A 19,262-nucleotide genomic window follows, 5' to 3' on the forward strand; every position below is an offset into this window, starting at 1 on the left:
CACAGCTCCCTGTGTGAGACATCTCAATCCTGCAGCTTAACTTTCTTGCTCTACAAAAGGCAGACAGTAATGTGGTCCTCAGCAAATTGTCCACTACAGACACAGAGCTGTAGTATAACAGCAGGCAAACACATGCAGACTTCTGAGAACCCTGCCCTGCAGAAACTGCTGCCTGTTTGTTCACCAGCTACAAGCACCCCAGGAGAGTACAATGGCTTTTTGAGAATCAGTTAAAAACAGTAAACACTATTGACCAGTTTTGTGTCACAAACAAGTTCATTGGAGAGCAACTAAAATATTTAGCCATAAACCATAGCTCTGCTGATAGGAAAGGAGCAGGAACTTTCTGTAGGGGATTCCTGATGGATCTCTGCTCACCATGTCTGCAAATGGGGACTAGTGGTAGTTACCCACACACCGAGTGGCACAGCAGGACACTGTTTGGCTGCGTAACATTTAACACCAATCCATACTCCTGTAGGGCTTCACCTCTGTCCCTAAAGCTCATAGGTTGCTTAGGTGCATTGCACCTACATGTGTCAGAAGATGGAGGGGGGAGCCTCTATTTGAGGCAACTCTTTCAACAGAATCACTGATTTTGTAAGTACATTTGCTTGCTTTATTTAAGTTGGAAATAAAGCAAAAGTTTCTGTCAAGCCTGAAGGAGCGTGGGTTTATCCTTGTTCCAACTGACAATGATGGCTGAATAGGACTTCTCTCTGCACTTCCAGGTTGAGCTCCAAGGTAACAATTATGATTCCTCAGACAGTAACATATTTGCATTTGTTTGTTTGCTCTTCCTGAACATATGACTCATGTTGACTATGTATGTCATTAGGCCTTGCCTGCTTCACCCTGAATTATAAGAACAGCTATGGTTAACTCCAAACAAAGGGGTCTTCAGCCTGTTTTGATCAAATGTTCATCATTTCCGTACGCATCTGTAAGAAGCATCTGCTTTGCAAACCTTGTGTTCTGCAAATAAGCAAGCACTATTTCAAGCGTGTGCTGCTGAGACACTGTGCTTGTTGTTAGTGCATCTCCTTTTCCTATGCTCCAAGCTGCTACCCACGTTGTTTCTCTAATGAGGTCAGGATACCACCCGTTCATGTTTACTACATCTGAAAGAAACCACTAAAATTTGCCTCAATAGATATGTACAAATAACAGGAACTTTCCTAAGTAGTGACATGAGCTCAGAGGCATTTGAACAGTAAATACCACCAACTTGTCCACAACAATTTCAAGACTTCTCAGCTCTCCTGCTTGGAAGGTCACTTTCATATCCATAACAGATTAAGTGCTTCAAGACTACAGCAAATGTTGCCTATCAGTACAATCGGAACTCTGTTAGAAGGGATACATTACAGAGACAGAACTTCCTCTTAGGAAAAAAAAAAAAGAAAAGCCCAGCAAAGAGTAAACTTGTGTGATGTCCTGTTCTGTCCCAAGGTTTAGTATTCTACATTTAATTCCAGCCCATAAAAAAACACAACAAACCAACAATTAGAGAAGAGGAACCATACTGTAGATGACTTAAATCACGGCTCACACACCAGGACATCCAGGCATTTGAAGCTGTTGTAATGATGGTTACACATCTCAAATCACCTTGCAGTTGCTTGTGATATCATCCTGTCTGCTCATATACAATAAAGCTTCTGGAAAAAAAGGTGGTGAAAGAAGAGTTGAAGAGCTGGATTGCAAAATAATTTGACAACACGCTTAAGCAGAACCTCCAAAGTCAGGAATAGGTTTTGCTCTCCTTCTCATCAGGTAATTTTCTTGCCTCCCAGTTCACATTTACATCCTTTATCCGTCCGTAGCAGTTATGCCATCTTCCTCAACATGTCAAGACATTCCAAGCTGGAGATATCAAAGATCAAGGGAGTTCTGCTGAGCAGTGATAACTACGAGTGCTTCATCCTCCATTTCAGAGCAAGATGAAGAATATAACTTAATTGAATCTTACTAAAAAGCAAACTAATTAAATTTCACCTACTCAATTAAAATGATGATGTCTGCTTTAAATGCTTCATTTTAGCTAATACTGTGTAAAAACAAAACACAAATGGTTAAGGGTATCCTCTACAGCAGCAGCACCTCAACTAGACGCCAAAGGCTTTCCTGGGAAGACCATCCTGGTTTTACAAGTGCTCCTCAGCAGTACCTGACATTGAAATGGAAGACTGCACAGAACTGACAGCAAGAAACACCAGAACAAAATGCAACAGATTAATTGCTTTCTTTCCACCAGTGAAGACTATCTTCACAAGCTGGTAAGCAGAACTGGATGATCAGCATCCACATAAACTTCCCAGAACCCGGTGGAAGCTTTTAGTTCTACTAGAAGCATTTCTACTATTAAAATCCAGCAGTAGGATTTGCTGATTACTATGTTCAGACTGGGAACATAAACACAAAAATGAAGAATAAGTGGCGTGTTTTATACTCTAAGCATTTTAATGACCACAACGTGCTTATTTCAGAGTACTCTTTGGAATGGAAGTATTTACTTCCTTCCCCAAAGGGAGGTTTATCTAGAAACTTCTTAACATAATCAACGTTATTTTATTTTTTTTAAGCCATGCCTGTAGTCAAGAGTCCAGTTAATGCTTTCCAGACTTAATAGAAAGTTGCTTAATGCCACAAGCACCAAAGTTACCCAACAAATCTCCCCACAAAAAGTATTTTTGTAAAATCTGAGAAACAATTTATTATCACTTTGTGCGGTAAAGCAGCTTTCACTCTTTGCTCATTCCTCCTTTCCTTGTGCCTGTACCTGCAGATGTCTTGTGCTTATAGCTTGCCCACAGCTCTGCAGATATCAGCATCATTCTTCTTCTAGAAAGTCAGACTTAATCTTCCAGTTCCTTTTTCTTTCTTTTCTGCTTGAACTTGTAGAGAAACACGTCGTATGTGTTTTATTTTTCACCTCTTTGCCTTAGAAAAGGGTCATAATGTACAGCCAATAATGTGACTCAGCCGTCTCGGTTTCAGAGAACTTTACCGTAAGTCTTGGCCAATTCAGTAAACCCCTTGTATCCAACAAACATGCTTCAGGGTTCGCAATCCTCAAAAGCTCAATTTGTCAGCAGTTATTTAATTGGAAGGTACAAGTAAAATAACTGCCAAATGCATCCTATGTAAAATCCATAAAGATAAAGTTAATGTAAGGAAACCTGTCAAAAAGCAGACTAAAGATTTCTTTGACATACGCCTAACTGGTGAAAAAGCAACAGGGCACAAAAGCAAAGTACATCCAGCCTTAAGTTCTACACTTGACTCAACTGCTCTTAAACTACACTTCAGCAGTTCTAATTTACTGCTGAGTTTGCAACATCCCGGAGAGGTGAAGGCTACACAAGACCTTCATCATCCCCTCTTCAATTTTGTAAAGGTAAGTTGGTTTCTTTGAACTTTGTTTCCACTTTTCTAGAGTTCAGGTACTCAGATGTAACCTCTCTCAAGCAGACCATAAACATTCCCAGAGAGTGTACTTGCTCAGTCATGCCTGCCAAGCGCTTTTATTCCCGGCTTTATTAGCTCTGAGAAAAGTACACTGTTACTAGAGAACAAGTGATTATTTCCACTGTCTCTCACACTTCTTGTTTGAAGTACACAGGGCTTCTACGCTGCCTTTCACAAAGTGAGATCCAAAATTAACTAGGAAAACACCTTCCACGTGTTCTATATAAAATAAAGACACTTGGTTGCAAAACCATTGCTTAGAGATTATAGATTCAACCTCACATAGACCGTACCCTGTCTGCAGCGTTTCCATTTGCGCACAGGTAGAAACACAACATGGAAAACAAACAGTTAGCCCTTCAGAATATTACTTCTGGTTCATATAATATTCCATTTACCATTCAAAAGTATGCTCACAGAATAACTTAAGTTGGAAGGGAGCTCTGGAGGCTATCGGAGCTCATCCAGAACTCAGAACAACTCGCATACGACTGGCGTATGAACAAACACCAAGAGAAACAAATCTGTTCTCTCTGCACCGTTCCCACTTGGATGAGGGTAACAGAAATTTGTAACAATTATTTGCCAGGACACATTCAACTTAGAGTAAAAGAAAAATCCACCCTGTTATACCACAAATACTTTTGTTGCCTCTTGTACTTCTAGTTACAATTTAAGACAAGCATCATCAATTGGAGGAACCTGAGGTCCTAAAACTAATAAAAGCAAAGAACGGGAGACAGGAAAAGACTTAAAAAACAACTCCTACCTTAACTTACACTTCATGCCATCAGCCTGTTCCTTCAGCTGGTGGATGAACAAACACTTCCTCTCTCTAATGCTCCTCCTCTACCTCACTTACACACACAGAACACACGTGGCCCATTTTTCCTCATCAGGGAGATTTATTAAATCTCACATGTTTTCCAATAGTTACAAAATTGTAAGTGATAAAACAAAAGTCAGTTTTATAATGTTTGAAATAATGCAAAGAGGGTTTTAAATTAATATTCCTGCTCTGGTTATAAACCACAAGAGGAAAAAAAAGAACGTTTCCTCTTCAGTATCAAAAATAAATGGAAAGCCTTACTTCCCCATCATCCAGAGCTAACAGATCACGCATCTCTTTCTGAGTGTAATGTTATGGCTATTGATGTTTAAAACTTTATGACATGTGAGCAAGCACAGTATGTATTTAAACACAAGGAACAACTGCAGCTTCAGAAAGAAGTTTGTTCTACACATGATAACACCTTTCAAAGGTATTCATTTCTTCCAGTACCTGGAAAGCTCCTACAGCCTACTTGGTTTTGTGAAGCAACATGATGGTGAAAGTATGAAACTCTTTGCTTTTGCATAAATCCTGTTCCAAATCTTCCATCAACTTCTTACAACAGCTGTCCAGAAGCAACTATTCCCCACTTGTTTCCAGAGAGCAGTTCATTCTGACTGGCACAGAAGCAGTTAACTAGGCATTGAGCTGCTTTATGACTTCCAATAAAGCACAACTGCTTTGTAAACAGCTCGGCTACACCACCTTTTCCAAAGAATACTCCAGAAAAGAAAACAAAGTGAAACCAAAACACTCGGTTTCATTATCAGTGGAAGCAAGCTGTAACAAAAAGCAATACATCGCTGCCATTCAAATGGAATGAGAATTGGAAGCAGCAGAACAGCTAAAACATCTGGGCGTGGGGCTGTGGGCTGGGCTTAGTGCTCTGAAAAACAAGAAACGTTGTCTCCAAGTTGCTAAGAATGGCATCAAGTTCACACCCCTGAAATTCAGGGCACCTGCAAAACTCCAACTGAGCTCCCGAAGCTGCAACGTTTCCTGTCTTAATGACAAAGACAATACATCCCAGATCACAGGCAGACTCGTGTGGTTTCACCAACTCCCCTGCAAACACTGTGAGCTTTGTTGATGTGAGGTTTCACAGTGACATTGTTATAATATGCTTCCAAATCGCTGCTCTGGAAGAGCTTGTTGCTGGAGAACAATGTTACTTATTGTGAATTTTTATGTTCACACCGAGTATTATTTCAGAACAAATTATCCAATGAGTTCCTTACAGTGTGGGAAGCATTAAATCCCATCATCCAGAGGACTGGAATATTCCTGGGCACTCATGTTGTTTATGCATAGTGAGAGCTGGACTTTGATTACTGCACTGCATTATAGCATAGAAGGAACTGAAGCAAAAGCTACGAGAACATCCCTATGAGTTAATCGTGAGAGGAGTTAGTTGTGAGAAGAATAAAGAACAACTCATTTAACGTTGACAAAAGTGATGACAGCACGATGAATTTGGAAACTCACTACAGCTTCAAGCTAAGGATGTACGGGTACAGATAGGTGACAGTCCAGAATTCAGCATTGTCTATTAAAACACTGAGGAATTCAGAGCCCAGAATCAGTCTATCAGCCAGGTTCCCTGCAGTGAGGCCTCAAGCAAAGCCCCGCAGCCCACACTGCCCGCTCCTAAACACGCCCCACGCTGCTCATTGCGGACACGTGGTGTTTACGGGGCGATCGCTGTGCAGCCAAATACTTCAAGCCATCAAAAGGAAAAACAAACCGACTGATGGAAAACACTCCGATCAGCACCAGCAGCTCTTATACTGTAGCAATGCAAGGAACACCCAGAAGAGCAACAAAGCCCCTCATAGCAAACAAGCGCGCTGTTTGCGTTAGGCCACTCAAACTTCCACCAACAGCCTATAAATACCCGATGTCTGCTCAGAAGCCGCCTTCATCATCAGCGACAAACAGACCTCGGGATGGGCACGCACAGCAAAGCCACCACCCAGCAACACAACGCGCTCGGCTCCTCCGCTTCCCGAGCCCCGCAGCCGCATCGTATCGCATCGCATCGCCTCACCCTCGGTCTCCTCCCTCACCTCACACACGCTCGTTCCCCCGCCGGGCCGGGTTCCCACCGCTCCTCGCAGCCCCCGGGCGCCGCCCCGCGGGACCTGGAGCGGCCGGACCGCCTCCTCCCGGCCGACAGCGGAAGCGGCGCCGCAGTGCGAGCACCACCCCCGGGAGAGCGGCAATAACAGGAAGCGGCGGGGCCTGACCCCGGACGGGGAAGTGGAACCGAGGGGGAGAGAAAGGCGGGGGAGGCGAGCAGCGCTCATGCGCCGATGGGAGAAACCGAGAGGGAGGGTCGCGGCGCCATGATGTCACCCAGTGCTGTGCCGCCACCTAGTGTAGGGCCACCGCCGTGTCACGGGACACCGAGCGCTGCGTAGTGCCCGCCCCATCCCGCATCACTTCCTGCAGCTGGGCTCCGCTGTGCCCGGTGCCGGCTTCCTGCGGGCCGGCCTGTGTGTGGTGGCGGCTCCGGTACGTGCGGGCCGCGGGTGGCGGTGCGGGGATGGGGCGGCTCCACACGCTGCGCGGTGCCTTTGTTCTGTGCGTCCTTGCCTGGGTTAAATCATAGATTCCTAACGTAGAGGGCCCCGTCCCTCGGTGCGGGTTGTTTGGACGTTGTTCTGTGCGCTGTGCTCAGTCCTGCAGCGTGACACAGTGCGTTCCGGGTGAAGCTCTGTAGGCTGCGGCCGAAGGGGCTCTGAGGGAAGGATGGAAGAGCTGGGAAACCGACCGGCTGAGGAGGAAACCTCTGCTGTTCTGGGAAGGCAACCCACGGCTTTTTCATCCTTTATATAAATCGGCGTCGCTGTGCTTAATTGCCCCCGTGCGCTTCAAAACTGATTCCTGCCAGAGCGCTGCTTGTCATGTAGACATCTTGCTGTGAGCTGACAATAGCAGGACACGGGGAAATGGTTTTAAGTTGAAAGAGGGAAGATTTAGGTTGGATGTCAGGGGGAAGTTCTTCACTAGGAGAGTGGTGAGGCCCTGGAACAGGCTGCCCAGGGAGGCTGTGGATGCCCCGTCCTTGGAGGTGTTCAAGACCAGGTTGGACGGGGCCCTGGGCAACCTGATGTAGTAAAGGTGTATGTTTGGTGGCCCTGCCAGGCAGGGGGTTGGAACTATGTGATCCTTGAGGTCCCATCCAACCCGGATCATTCTGTGATTCTGTGAGCTCTGTCTGTGGCTGAGGAAGGTCGCAGGGTGTCCCTGCCCACAGTTAAGGCCAAGGCACAGCTCTCTCACGAGAGGTTCTTTACTCATTTACTGTTTTGTGAGCATAATGAATTTTGCAGCTTATTGCGTGAATGGAAATGAGAAGTCTCAGTGTCTGTGAACTTCTGGACAAGTATCTGTAGCGATCAGCAGTGGGATGTTAAAAGGGCACGTAAATAAGATGAAACTCAGTGGTTTTATTTCTTTGGAATGGTGTCTGGAAGGATGAAAACAGTGTAATTAGAGCAGTTGTAGTGATAGATCACCTTTAGAAGAACATCAGAATTATATGTGCAAAGCCAAGAAGTTCTGTTTTTAAATTGCCCATGCAGCTTTAACTTTATCTTCAGAGTACAGTTTACTTTGAGGAACAGCAAATGACCTTATAAATAATGATTTCTCTAGGAGTATTGCTTTATGCTTTTTCCCCCGTGGATGCTGATCCTTTAAGCAGTGTCCTGCCTTGTGCTTGATATCCTAGCCTTGCATATGGAAGATGTGATGCAACGAGCACTCATGCAAAATTAAGCAGATGGGTCCCGATTGCCATTTACTGTAGGTTGCTTTATATTGCTCTCTGAAGTATTCATCTATAATTGACTCTCTTTTTAAGGTAAGAGGCCCATTATGATGCTGAAGTAAAACTCTAAAGTTTAATGTTGTGTTTAGCTACTTGCATAGCTGATGTAAGGTGACTTCAGAGGTCGTTGGTGTGATGTGTGTAACTTGTGGATACAAACTGGTTCCATCATCAACACAACTGAAATTAATTATGCTATCTACAAAGTATTAGTAGCAGAAACTTCTTCCACAGTTCCATTGATGTAGCATAACCCATGTCAGAAGTTGGAGAGAAGCTGGGTGGCAGTGCAGAAGTTGGCCAGCTGATGGCTGGTTTAGCCTTAGCTAAAAGTGATCCACAGACACCCCAGGTAATGCAGCCGTCTACTGCAGTGTAACAGTGAATGGGATTTGTTATGATAAGAAGCTAATAAGATGTTAAAAAAAAGTAGCTGTGCCTCAATACATAATATCACTGCTCTGCATTATTCTGGGAATGTTCATCCCGGGCTTTAGATGTGATTTATAAACTTTAATTAAATAAGCCTCTCAGAACCCATTGTTGGAAATGTAACATTAGTTCTAAGAGCTCAAATTAACTGAGAAATAATAGAATAAAGGTTAATATGGGATAAGCGCTCCATTTTTGTAGAAGGAGAAGGTACGGCAGCTGCATAGGTTATACACAGAAAAGGAACATGGAGAAGTAGCTCAAGGTCATTCCACAAGACTGTGGAGAAGCTTGAGAAATGATTGTGTATGAGATCTACTCATGTAGCATTATGTAGTTATGAACTGTAGTATTTGTTTATGTTTTAGATAGTGATCTTCTTAGGCTTTCAGAAGGGGATGTGGCTAATGGTCATGTCTATCTCATTCCTATTAGCACAGCTTTATTTGCTGTGTATATTGGAGGTCACATCTTCTAGCAGTCATGGAGCAGTGGGGTGTGTATGCTGTGGCAGGGTCTGCTTCTGAGTCAGGTTCTATGAGGAATCTTCATGTGTCGGGAAAGGTGCCCTGGGTTACTAACAGCTGTGTTTCAAGTTACAGTCTGTTTCTTATACCCATATTTCTTTTTATGTCTTGCCATGGCTATCTACCATGCTGCTGTTCTTAAAAGTTGACTTTATACCTGCTTGGAATTGTAAAAAGGCATAAAGCAGAGGCAATAAAGTTGCAGAAGTTGTCCCCTCGGTTGTTAGTGTGACTTGTTTCAGCGTTTCTGTCTTTGTTTTTGTCTAGATTGGAAGAGGACTCCTCATACTTCAGAAATAGTATGCACACAGTCTTCTTGGCCAATGATTCTTCTACAGCAAGCAGGACTTCTTCCTCATCCTGAGAAACCTTCATCTCTTCCTATGTCAGTGGCTACAAGGCCCAGAGCCACCTCACCACTCTCCCCACCAAAATCTCTTGGACTGGGGCCTTCCTTTTATCACGCACAAGACGAAGAGCTTGCAAAGGTGGTGGAGCAGGACCCTATGCTGGAGGAACTATGTAAGCCTCTGTGCTGTAAGCTCTGCAATGTCACTCTGAATTCAGCCCAGCAAGCCCAGGCTCATTACCAGGTAAGCAGAGCAGCAGGGTCTCAGATTCCAGGGCTGCTGCACCTGCATTGGGTTTTGAGTTCTGTGTTGAGGTGGCTACATGCATCGTTTAAGTTAACTCATCTAAAGGTACCTTTGTGACATCTGGTGGACTGGAAGCTGTGTCTAGAACTACTATACACACATGGTTGAATTTTCTGGTCGCTCAGATAAGCTGCAGAGCTTTCTTTTAATGTATTATGACAGGATCAAATGACAAAAATTTTATCATTGCGGGCAGAGAAATCCTACTAAAATGACATGAGTAGAAAGGTAGATGTACATACATTTTCTTTGTTTTATGCGACCTGTTTTCTACTTCTACATTTTTCCCAGTGAAATTCAACTTATGATTCCACAAACATGATTTTTGTAAGGCCCGGACAGGTGTTTTTGCTGGAACTAGCTGTGCCCTTAGGAAAGAAGTCTGCTACCATGTGCTTATCACTGCCTCCTTTCTGAGGCTATACACACCACTGCTTTGCTGGAGGCCATATTTATGCAAACTCTCTGATGTGCTTTGGACAGAATACGGGAACTGTTGAGTCATAGCCTGAACCACTGCTTGAGCACCTGTAGAAAGGACTCAGTCAGCCCTGGGAACATGGGTGAAGTCAATTCAGCTGCATGACCAGAAATGGTGGAGCCTGGCTGCACCTCTCTTAGACCTCATTTAAGGGCTGACTGCCACTGGGGAAGGCTCTCTCTTTGGTTTCTTGCATTATCTCATACTCCCAGCCCTGTGAAAATAAACGTGTGTGCTCAGGCTTATCAAAAAACAGTTAACATTTTATGTTTAAAACACAAAATGCTGTTCTTAAGTGAAATGGAAACAGATTGAAGAACTAATTGTAACCTTACTTGTGTCAGAAAGTTGTTTGAAAATTAGGCTTAATGTACTAACTGGTGAGAATCTGGGAGAGAAGGGGGGTATGCCTGCATCTCTCAAGGCTGGGGTTGCTGTTTTCTGAGTGATGGTTCCTTTACCTGAGTTGCCATCTTCCTGGCCATTTCTTTCTTTTTATCTCTGTCTTGTTTTGCATTCGCTGTAAGATACTGTTACTGGGACAGTGATTGAGTTCTCTTTGCAGGGTAAAAACCATAGTAAGAAACTCCGAAATTACTATGCTGCCAATAGCTGTCCGGCACCCGCCAGGATGAATAATGCAGTTGAGCCTGTGCCACCTCAGGTTGTCTCCCTTCCAGCTCAGGTAAGGCATGGGGTGGTGACTGAGATTGTGATGTTTGCCTACAGCCTAACATCCAATTAGAGTAACTAGGTCTCATGCTTTGAGGATTACTGCAGGAGTTTGGAAAGAATTTTCCTGATGATGACACGGGAAGGTGGTTATGGCCTGTTGTGAGCTGTTTGCTTTCCTTTGAAGAAACAGATAGCAATCTGCTGTTGCAGCAGAATTTTGAAATTGAAATAGTCTATTTCTGCATGGCAAATACTTTGTTTCCTATGTAAGTCTGATGTGCTGCTGATTACGATTATTTAAAGGCAGGTATAAAACAAAATAGCTGTATTTGGATTTAAGCATGAGGGTGTGGATCTGCCCTGCAAAATCACGCCTCCGTTGTGTGAGTGAAGCCTATGTGGAAAAAATGCGTAGGTGCTTCTGCACCCATTGTCCAGGGTTATTATGTAATTCCTCTTGCTCCTTCTGCATTGGTTATTCCTGGGTACAGGGTGAGTGTAGGGATGTGTCACTGTGATTCAAATCCCTTTGTTCTCAGACGTGTTAGAGGCAAAAGAGATAATGTTTGCTTTGTTCTTCTAGACTTCTGATTGTCGTGGGGCTTAGCAGCTAACCTGTGTCTTGTATGTGAAAGTGTGGAGAGCCATAGCTGGGCAGCAGGGATGAAAGTTATGCTTCTCACCTCCAAAAGTTGTAAGCCTCTATCAGTATGAAAGTGGGAAGCATTTGCTCTAAACAGATTGTTACATGTGCTGTCAGAGCCACCAGAGGGAGACTTAACCCTGTGTAAAATGGCTTGTGGCACACAGAACTGAATCAGAGTCTTAAGAGGGCACCGAGTCCTGTCCTTGGTGGTACATAGGTGCTGTACTTGGTGGGGTGTCTGCTGCTTCTTTTGGCAGAGAGAATGGTCCGTGGCAATAAAAAGGCCATTCTGGTGCCATGTGAGGATTTATGTTCTAACTCATGAGTCAAAATTGTGTGTAAGCCTGTAAACTTGCAATTTCCACGGAGACATGAAAGAAACTTTACTTTGCAAGTGCCGCAGTGACATGGCTGTATCAGCCACTGCACAGTTTACAGAGCACTCTTGTCTGGATGATGCACAAACACTGAGGGATCCTCATTGCTGCCCCAGTCAGCATGTTTGTCTGATGATTGTTTCCAATGCTAAAAGCCCGTCATGTGGGGCTGCATCTTTCCTCTGAAATCATGGTCCGGGTTTCCTTGCACCTGAAGGGCAAGTCTAAGAAATTTGGCAGCTGCTGTTATTGCTATTATCTTTCAGTATCATCGGGATACTGTGGAGAGATTGGCTACACTGGAAACATGAGCGAGGAGTGCTGTTACATTTCAGTGAATCTTCCTCAGTGTGAAAGTCATTGGTTGGCTCCCAGGTGTCAGGAATAGAGGTGTTAAATCACTGCTGTGAAGTAATCGAGCCTCTGTGGCTGTTGAGGAAATGCAGAGTGTTTATTCAAATTGTTTTCCATCTGAAGCATGGAATTTATATAGACCTCAAGGAATTGGAAGTGCTTGTGAAAAGCCGAGGCCAAGAAAACTGAGTTTTCCTTGTAAGAGTAGTTGGGGAGGTACTGGAATGTTGTAACCCAGTGTTTTTGTTCCAGTGCTCTTGTCTGACAGAGGTGATACTGGTCTCAGACACTGTGATTCAAGTATTGCAACAATTTAACTTTCTGTTTCGCATTATGTTTCTCCCTTTGCTGCTAGATGGGATCCAGTAAACCAGGTGGCCGAGTGATCTTGGCCACAGAGAATGATTACTGCAAGCTTTGTGATGCCTCATTTAGTTCTCCAGCTGTGGCACAGGCTCACTACCAGGGGAAAAATCATGCCAAACGGCTGCGTCTTGCAGAAGCACAGAATAACTCATTCTCGTAGGTATTGTTCAACTTCACACTCAGGCTGAAAGCATGTGGCAGTATCTCTGGCAGTCTCTTTTGTGAGAAAACTCTGAATTGCAGCTGTTTGTATTTGTTTAATCTTCAGGGATGGATCAGAACAAGGCAAACGGAGGACAAGGAAAGAAGGGAATGAATATAAGATGATGCAGAACAGAAGAAATATGTACGCAGTTCAAAACAGCACAGGTAATCAGAAGTTTGCATCTGTTATCTTGTATTTTTAGAATAGTAATGAATGTTGAGCAGACTTGTTTTTCTTTTGTTTCTGAGCTCTGTTCTAGCAGGGACAGGTTGTTAAAGGAGCTGGTTCCAGCTCTGTTGATTCTTCTTGTCTGCCTATATTTTCCCAGCTGCTAAAGTTACTTTGTTTTGTCAGCCTGCTTGTTATTCTGTTTTCTCAGTTTGTAACTTAATTTACCATCTGCCCTGCCAGTCTGTAAGGCTGCACTAAATGGTGACAATTTTCCTGCTTTATTTTCTTGGCAAGAGACCAGATGCTTTGACACCTACTGTAGCACAGCAACCTGTATGTACACTCCTCTGTCCAGAATGAGAACGTGTGTTAGCCTCCCTCTAAGACCATCTGTTCATAGAACCCTCTCTCAGGTGTTAGATGCTAACTTTTTCTCTTTAACAGGAGAGTGTTTTAGAGCATCCAGTCCTGCATCTGTTTCTCTTTTTCACTTTAAGTTGCATTATGAGCACATATTGGCTGAAGCCCTGCTTCCTGGTGAAGCTTAGTTTAATTTTATCATTTTAGTTGTTACCATTTGGAAAAATCAATGTTTTAAAATTCTATCAATGTCATTTTGGGATGATTTTAAACTGGGTTAGACAGCTTATTGTAATCAAAAGACTGCTCTAATTCTTGAGTTGGGTGATTAAAAAAAAAAAAAGAATTGATTAATCACTTAAATGATCAATTAAAGAAGTTAATCTGTGGCTTCCCTTTGTGCATTTGTTGGACTTGAAGTTGTCAATGAGGTGCCTCAAGCTTTTTAAAATAGATAAATGGACTTTTCTGTTGTTTCCTCAGGTCCCTACTTCAATCCCCGATCTCGTCAGAGGATTCCTCGGGATCTGGCCATGTGTGTCACCCCCAGTGGCCAGTTCTACTGCTCCATGTGCAACGCTGGGGCCAGCGAGGAGATGGAGTTCAGGCAGCATTTAGAAAGCAAGCAACATAAAAGCAAGGTGTCTGAACAGCGGTACAGAAATGAGATGGAGAACTTAGGCTACGTACAATGACGCACCGCCCTTGGTAGTAGTTTGCAAATAGAGCAGCTTGTCTCTCGCCTGCTGTTTGCCACATGCCCTGCTTTGTGCTCCATTTGATAGGAGTATGCTCTTGAGCTATACATGTAACACCTGCAAACTCAATGGTATGGTTAAATTTTTGTTCTATCGTAGTTGGCAGGATGACACTGTGCAGGACATGAAGTGTTTTTGATGTTTGTTTGCTAGTTATCTAAGGCTCTTCATTGTGTTGAGTGGCTGAGGGGACTTCTCCTCAGCCTTCTGCATGAATATGCAAAGCCCAAGAAGTGCTGGAAACTTCTGTGGTTCTACCACGTGGGTGAACCACATGCAAAGCCTGTTCCCCTCTTTGCACGCCACAGAGTAGTGCTCCAGAATGTATCCCTCCAGCAGAGTCAATCTCTGAACAGCTTGTAAAAGAGGGGCAGGAATGGGACCTGTAAATGTGTGAGTTAGGGGTGTACTTGTCCACAAATTGCTAATTGTGGCTCTTGTTACAGCCTACAGTAAATTCTTTTCGTGTGCCTGTAGAAAGGCTGTGCACACCTCTCTACCTTGGAGGGTCTTGCCTCTTACTTCTTTCTCTGTGATGCAGATTTCTCTCTGAGCATCTAACATTAGATATCAGCTGATTAGTCACGTGCAGAAATATTCTTCTACCAAACAGTTAACAATGAAAAAGGGTTCTTGGCATTGTGACCAAGTACTTTTAATGCACTGTGGGTCTAGCTCATCCCTCTGTGTAAGTCTCTGTGGCTTAATGAAGTGAATTGGAAAGCAAACTTGATTCGGTGGGATGTGCTGTGCTCTGATTCCGTGTTAGATAGGGTAGGGTTAAGGATAGGTTGGAAGGAACTGTCAGCTGTAACTTCTTTGCATACTGATGTAGAAGAGAGTGATAGTGCCTGGCCTGCAGCTTTGTTGCTTAGGGAGAGCAGGGCTTACTGGGCCTTGGGAAGTACAAGTTTGTGTATTCCACCTCCACACCATTCCCTGGAAAAAGCCGAAGGGATGTTATGAGAAGAGGTGAAATGAATATTAGATGAACTTTTTTCACCCTCTTTCTTTTCCCATCTCAAACTGGGTTTTATTTGCATTCCTTGATGTGGATTTCACCAATTAGGGACCATAGAAATCTAAGGTTAGGTAGGGTGTAAATGTCAACAGTGATGATTGAGTACAACATTTTGGCCATGCAGAAGTATTCACAAAACTTTCCAAGCATCTTTTTAAATGTCAGCAAAGAGTTTGTGTCTGTTTTAATTTTCCTAAGCAAAAGTGGAAAGGGGATAAAGAGCAGAAGTAGGGCTGGCACTCTTCTACCCATTTAGGTAGATGTGAAGAGCTGTGATTGGAATCTGGCTCACAATGTTTCTGTAACATTAGCTTCAGTGGCAAGTGCAGCATTTAGCTAAGCCCTGTTGGACCTTATTCACCACAACACTGCTACAGCTGTACAGTGGTGGCAGATGCAGAGAGAGGGTATAGGAGGGACTGTGCCTTCTCTCTTACTCCTCTGTAGGTAGACTGAATTAGGTGCAGCTCTGTGAGTTTCAGTAGCATTTTACCAGGGATAAATTTTACCAATGCATGATATTGAAGGTAACCAACCCTGCCTTTTTTCTTTTTGCCATTCTGATCCTGCCTCTTGCATTCCAGAAGGATTATCTGCTTGCCTTAAAAAATGAAAAATGACTAAACAAAAAATCTAGGTAGTTTTTATTGATCTTTTTAGTCCACTTTGGAAAGGCTTGTCTCACTTGGCTGCTCATAAGGGAATGCTTCTTCTCAGAAACTGTGTGTTGTTGTCTCTAGGTATCTGAGCACCAGTTAGCTGTGCAATCTTAGCACTGCTTTCCTGTATCTTGGCAAGTTGAGCTCTTGCAAAGTAGTTGAAAGCATCATTCCAGGCTGATCCTTGCTATGCAGATACAGGCAGGGCAGTGGACATCCTCTTGAATGGGATTCCTCCTTTCTACAAAGCCCTATTAAATATGTCTTGTGCACAGGAATGTATTAGGAGGTATAATGGGCCCAGACTGAAGAGCACTAACTAGGCAGTTCTGACAGGCTGTTTGTTTCTCCTGTGCTATCCAACCAACAGTTCACCTTTGCAACCCTGAAGAGCATTCCCCTTGCAAATATCTCCTGTCAACCTTCTCCCCTCATCCTTCGCTATTAAAGGGCTGGTTTCCTTTTTGCCCATCTTTTGTTTTCCTAGTCTGACACCACTTTGCAGGGCCAGAAGGAGCTGGATCAGCCTTAACCTAAGTATTTCACCAGTATGGTCCATGCTTTGTAGTTAAACATCCTCTTGCTGTAAATTAAAGCACGATATTTCTCACAAGCTGCAATTAGTAGCAGAAAATCAATGCTTTTTAAAGTAACAGCTGGGGGGAGCTGTAGGTACTTATCATGAGGACCAAGAAGGCTTTTTTTGGTCTGCTTCCACATAGCTTACAATCAGCTCTTCACCTCTTTGCTTGGGTTTCTGCTCCCAGCCCAGCAACCTGCTCCTCATTTGGCATTTCCAGTGACTGTTTATGTCCTGTGACTGAGTGACTGCTGGAAGTGTCGAGACTCATTTTGCTCCATGTGACATTACCTCCTGGTACAAATGTGCTATGTCCTGCTCTCCCTTTAGTGCAGGAAACTTGATTACAAATGCCTCGCTATCATCACTAGGGTTCAAGCCAATCCAAACTCATGCTTTCCAGAATGAGAAGCAGGGTGGACTGTGGTTTTATTCTTTTTGTGAAAGCTGTTCTCGAGATTATTGTTCAGAACACGTGCTGTGGGATAGGAAGGATACCATGCAGCTGCAGTAGTATTTTCCATACCCAGCAAATCATTTTCTCCAGTTAATCAAAGCATCAAAATCAAGAAGTAGTACTTCTGTGAAACTGTCACATTGGCCAGTAGGTTAATGATCTTTGCTGCTACAAACAGAATATAAATCAATGTCTTCATATTTATTTTACTGTGCTGACCACTAATTGACTTGTTAGTATTTAAGGCATTACATAGGTTGTTTTTGTTTAAGTAGTAAACTCTACATCGCACTTTGCTTTTGGATCAGAAATGATATTTAATATATTTGTGAAAATGTTTTGCCTCTCACGGATGTGTTGTTTTCTTTCCCTTAATGCAAAAAGCTCCACCCCCCCTAAAAAAACACACACACAAAAAGCCAGCAGTGCAGCCAATGTATTTCTTTGTTTATGACAAGCAAAACTAGGATTTCCTTTCAGCTCTTGCTAAAATGTCCTTATTAGGTTTTCTGGTTTGGTTGTTTTATTTTTCTCTCCAATGATTCCTTTGGTAACTTGAGATTATATTTGCAGGGAATTTTTAAGCATTTCTTTTAAGATGGGGAAGCAAACTGTGGAATCCATGTACTTGCGAGAAGTATGGGAGTGATACTGTTTTGTTTGTGTTTAAGCATTAGTTGTTATTTTGCGTTCTGCACTGATGGGTAAATGCTTTGTAATCTTGCCTACCATTGGTCTATTTTTGACATTTTGCTTTTTTTGGTATTTCTCAAAAGGAATCTGGAAAACTTCTGTGGAGTTGCTTAAGATGTTCATGAGTGCAACAAAATGAGTTTTTTCTATAAAGCTTTTTGTCCTTTTTCCTTTTCTAGATGCTCATTACAGGGTATTAGAAGGGAAAGCTATTACCATGGCATGGATTCATATTTTGGCTTACTAATGCATGAGGTCCTTTTGCTTCATTATTTAAGTAATACTCTCACTGTAACCAACTGAAATTGTGGCCAAGCCTGGAGTAAATGAAATATTCCAGCTAAATATATTGCATTGATTAGGGCCAGGGGAATTATATTGCTAACATTTATGTCTTTTACTTCTATGTTTGGGTTTCAACACTCTTCAGGTTATGAGAGCTTTTTTTGTTGTTGTTGAGGAATGTGTGTCTTACTCCATAAAGATTTGCTCCTGCTCCAGCTAAAGTAGTTTGAAATCCTTGGACTTCAATTGAATAGGAGCAGGCCTTGAAACCTTTCAGGAATTTCATACTGCTGATATTTTCTCATAGATGTGCTTTTTATTTTTAATTTTTTCAGCTGTGTGTGTACAAGGATGCTCTGGATGAGAAAGACATTTATTGCCAATTATGGAAAAACAAACACCAGAGTTTTTAAGGAATTAACAGAGAATGAAAAAGTATCGACTTGATCGACTTGATTTCTTTGAAGTTAGTAGCCAAGCTTCTATTTTCATGAGCTTTTCCTTTACCATCTGCACGAAGTCAGAAGTGAAGATAAAATATACTTTCAAATAAATGTGGTCAAATAGTAGTTCTGGGAATTTTTCCTTTAAACAAAAAGACAACAAAAAACAAGTATTGCAGTTAAAACGTATATCTTTTTATCTGAAATATCTGCATTTTTCTTTTAATAAAATCAGTTTTTCAGTCTGTATTTTGCAGGGGAAGAATGATTTAATTTCCTTCTGCATCTGTCCAGCAGGATCATTTGCAAGTGCTTTGAATGTGTTTCATCTAGAGCCTTCTTGTCAGGTTGGTTTTGTACATTTGTCCTTCTTTCCTTTATGTTCCACTGATCCCCCTGAGGGAATAGTTGATGAAAATGATTTTTTTTTTCTTCAGTCTATAATAAATCATCTTCCTCTTATCATTGTGCAGCCTTAATGTTTGGTTTACTGCTTCTTTTGTTATGATGCCAGACTGTGTATCACTGAATTGACTTTAGCATTGAGTGGGGCTGTATGAGTAATATGTTTTAATACAGTGATAAAGGAGTAGAGCCATTGTAGGGTTTGATACTCTGGGTGATCAGAGCAATTTGAACTGTTACTGAAAGCCAGTAGGGGGCTGAGTTCTCCCTCTGAGCTGTATTGGCTTCAGGAGGAGTTGAGATGGGAACCAAGAAGTATGGGAAGAGCTCTTTTTCGTGCTGTACATGTCCCTGGAGTAGACACCATAAGCTCTGGAACAGCCCCAGGCTGAACCATAGACTTGCAATTCTAACCCCAGAAATGTTGGGATGAGCTGAGCCTGATACATATATTTGCTTTTTTTTTTTTTTTTTTTGCCAGTGTGCTCTTTTGCCCTTTTGTTACTTGAGAGCTCTAGAAGAGCATATGCTTATGCAGCAGAAATGACTTTCCAAACTAAGAACATCCTGAAC

At 42.7% G+C, this 19,262-nt stretch overlaps 2 protein-coding genes across 9 annotated transcripts in view; one reads left to right on the plus strand and one right to left on the minus strand.

Moving 5' to 3' along the window:
- PIK3CA (phosphatidylinositol-4,5-bisphosphate 3-kinase catalytic subunit alpha) overlaps positions 1-6,538 on the minus strand; it is a 33,384-nt gene extending 26,846 nt beyond the window's left edge. For 2 of the 5 annotated variants that reach the window (XM_085513239.1, XM_032446660.2), the window contains exon 1: positions 6,370-6,529. The gene's annotated coding sequence lies outside the window, so the exon portion shown is untranslated. Of the gene's footprint in view, positions 1-4,240; positions 4,294-6,350 lie in introns of those variants that run through there. The other 3 variants (XM_085513240.1, XM_085513237.1, XM_085513236.1) reach the window with 3 other exon arrangements.
- A 212-nt stretch (positions 6,539-6,750) lies between these two features.
- Positions 6,751-18,746, plus strand: ZMAT3 (zinc finger matrin-type 3). Of its 4 annotated transcripts, none has more exons than XR_014933320.1 (6): positions 6,751-6,817; positions 9,365-9,690; positions 10,800-10,919; positions 12,642-12,812; positions 12,921-13,021; positions 13,872-18,746. XR_014933320.1 is itself a non-coding variant. In XM_015871525.2 (6 exons), the coding sequence occupies exons 2-6, from the start codon at positions 9,421-9,423 to the stop codon at positions 14,081-14,083; spliced, it is 870 nt and encodes a 289-aa protein (XP_015727011.1). In that variant the 5' UTR covers positions 6,751-6,817; positions 9,365-9,420; the 3' UTR covers positions 14,084-18,746. The 4 variants fall into 4 exon arrangements, 2 of the variants coding, with proteins under 2 accessions (XP_015727011.1, XP_015727012.1); XM_015871525.2 differs by having other exon boundaries at positions 12,642-12,808; XM_015871526.2 differs by lacking the exon at positions 6,751-6,817 and adding an exon at positions 8,035-8,171 and having other exon boundaries at positions 12,642-12,808.
- Positions 18,747-19,262: the final 516 nt, after the last annotated feature.

The sequence above is a fragment of the Coturnix japonica genome, chromosome 12 (assembly GCF_054131305.1).
Source record: "Coturnix japonica strain WE chromosome 12, WE-NBRP24, whole genome shotgun sequence".
Lineage (NCBI taxonomy): Eukaryota > Metazoa > Chordata > Aves > Galliformes > Phasianidae > Coturnix > Coturnix japonica.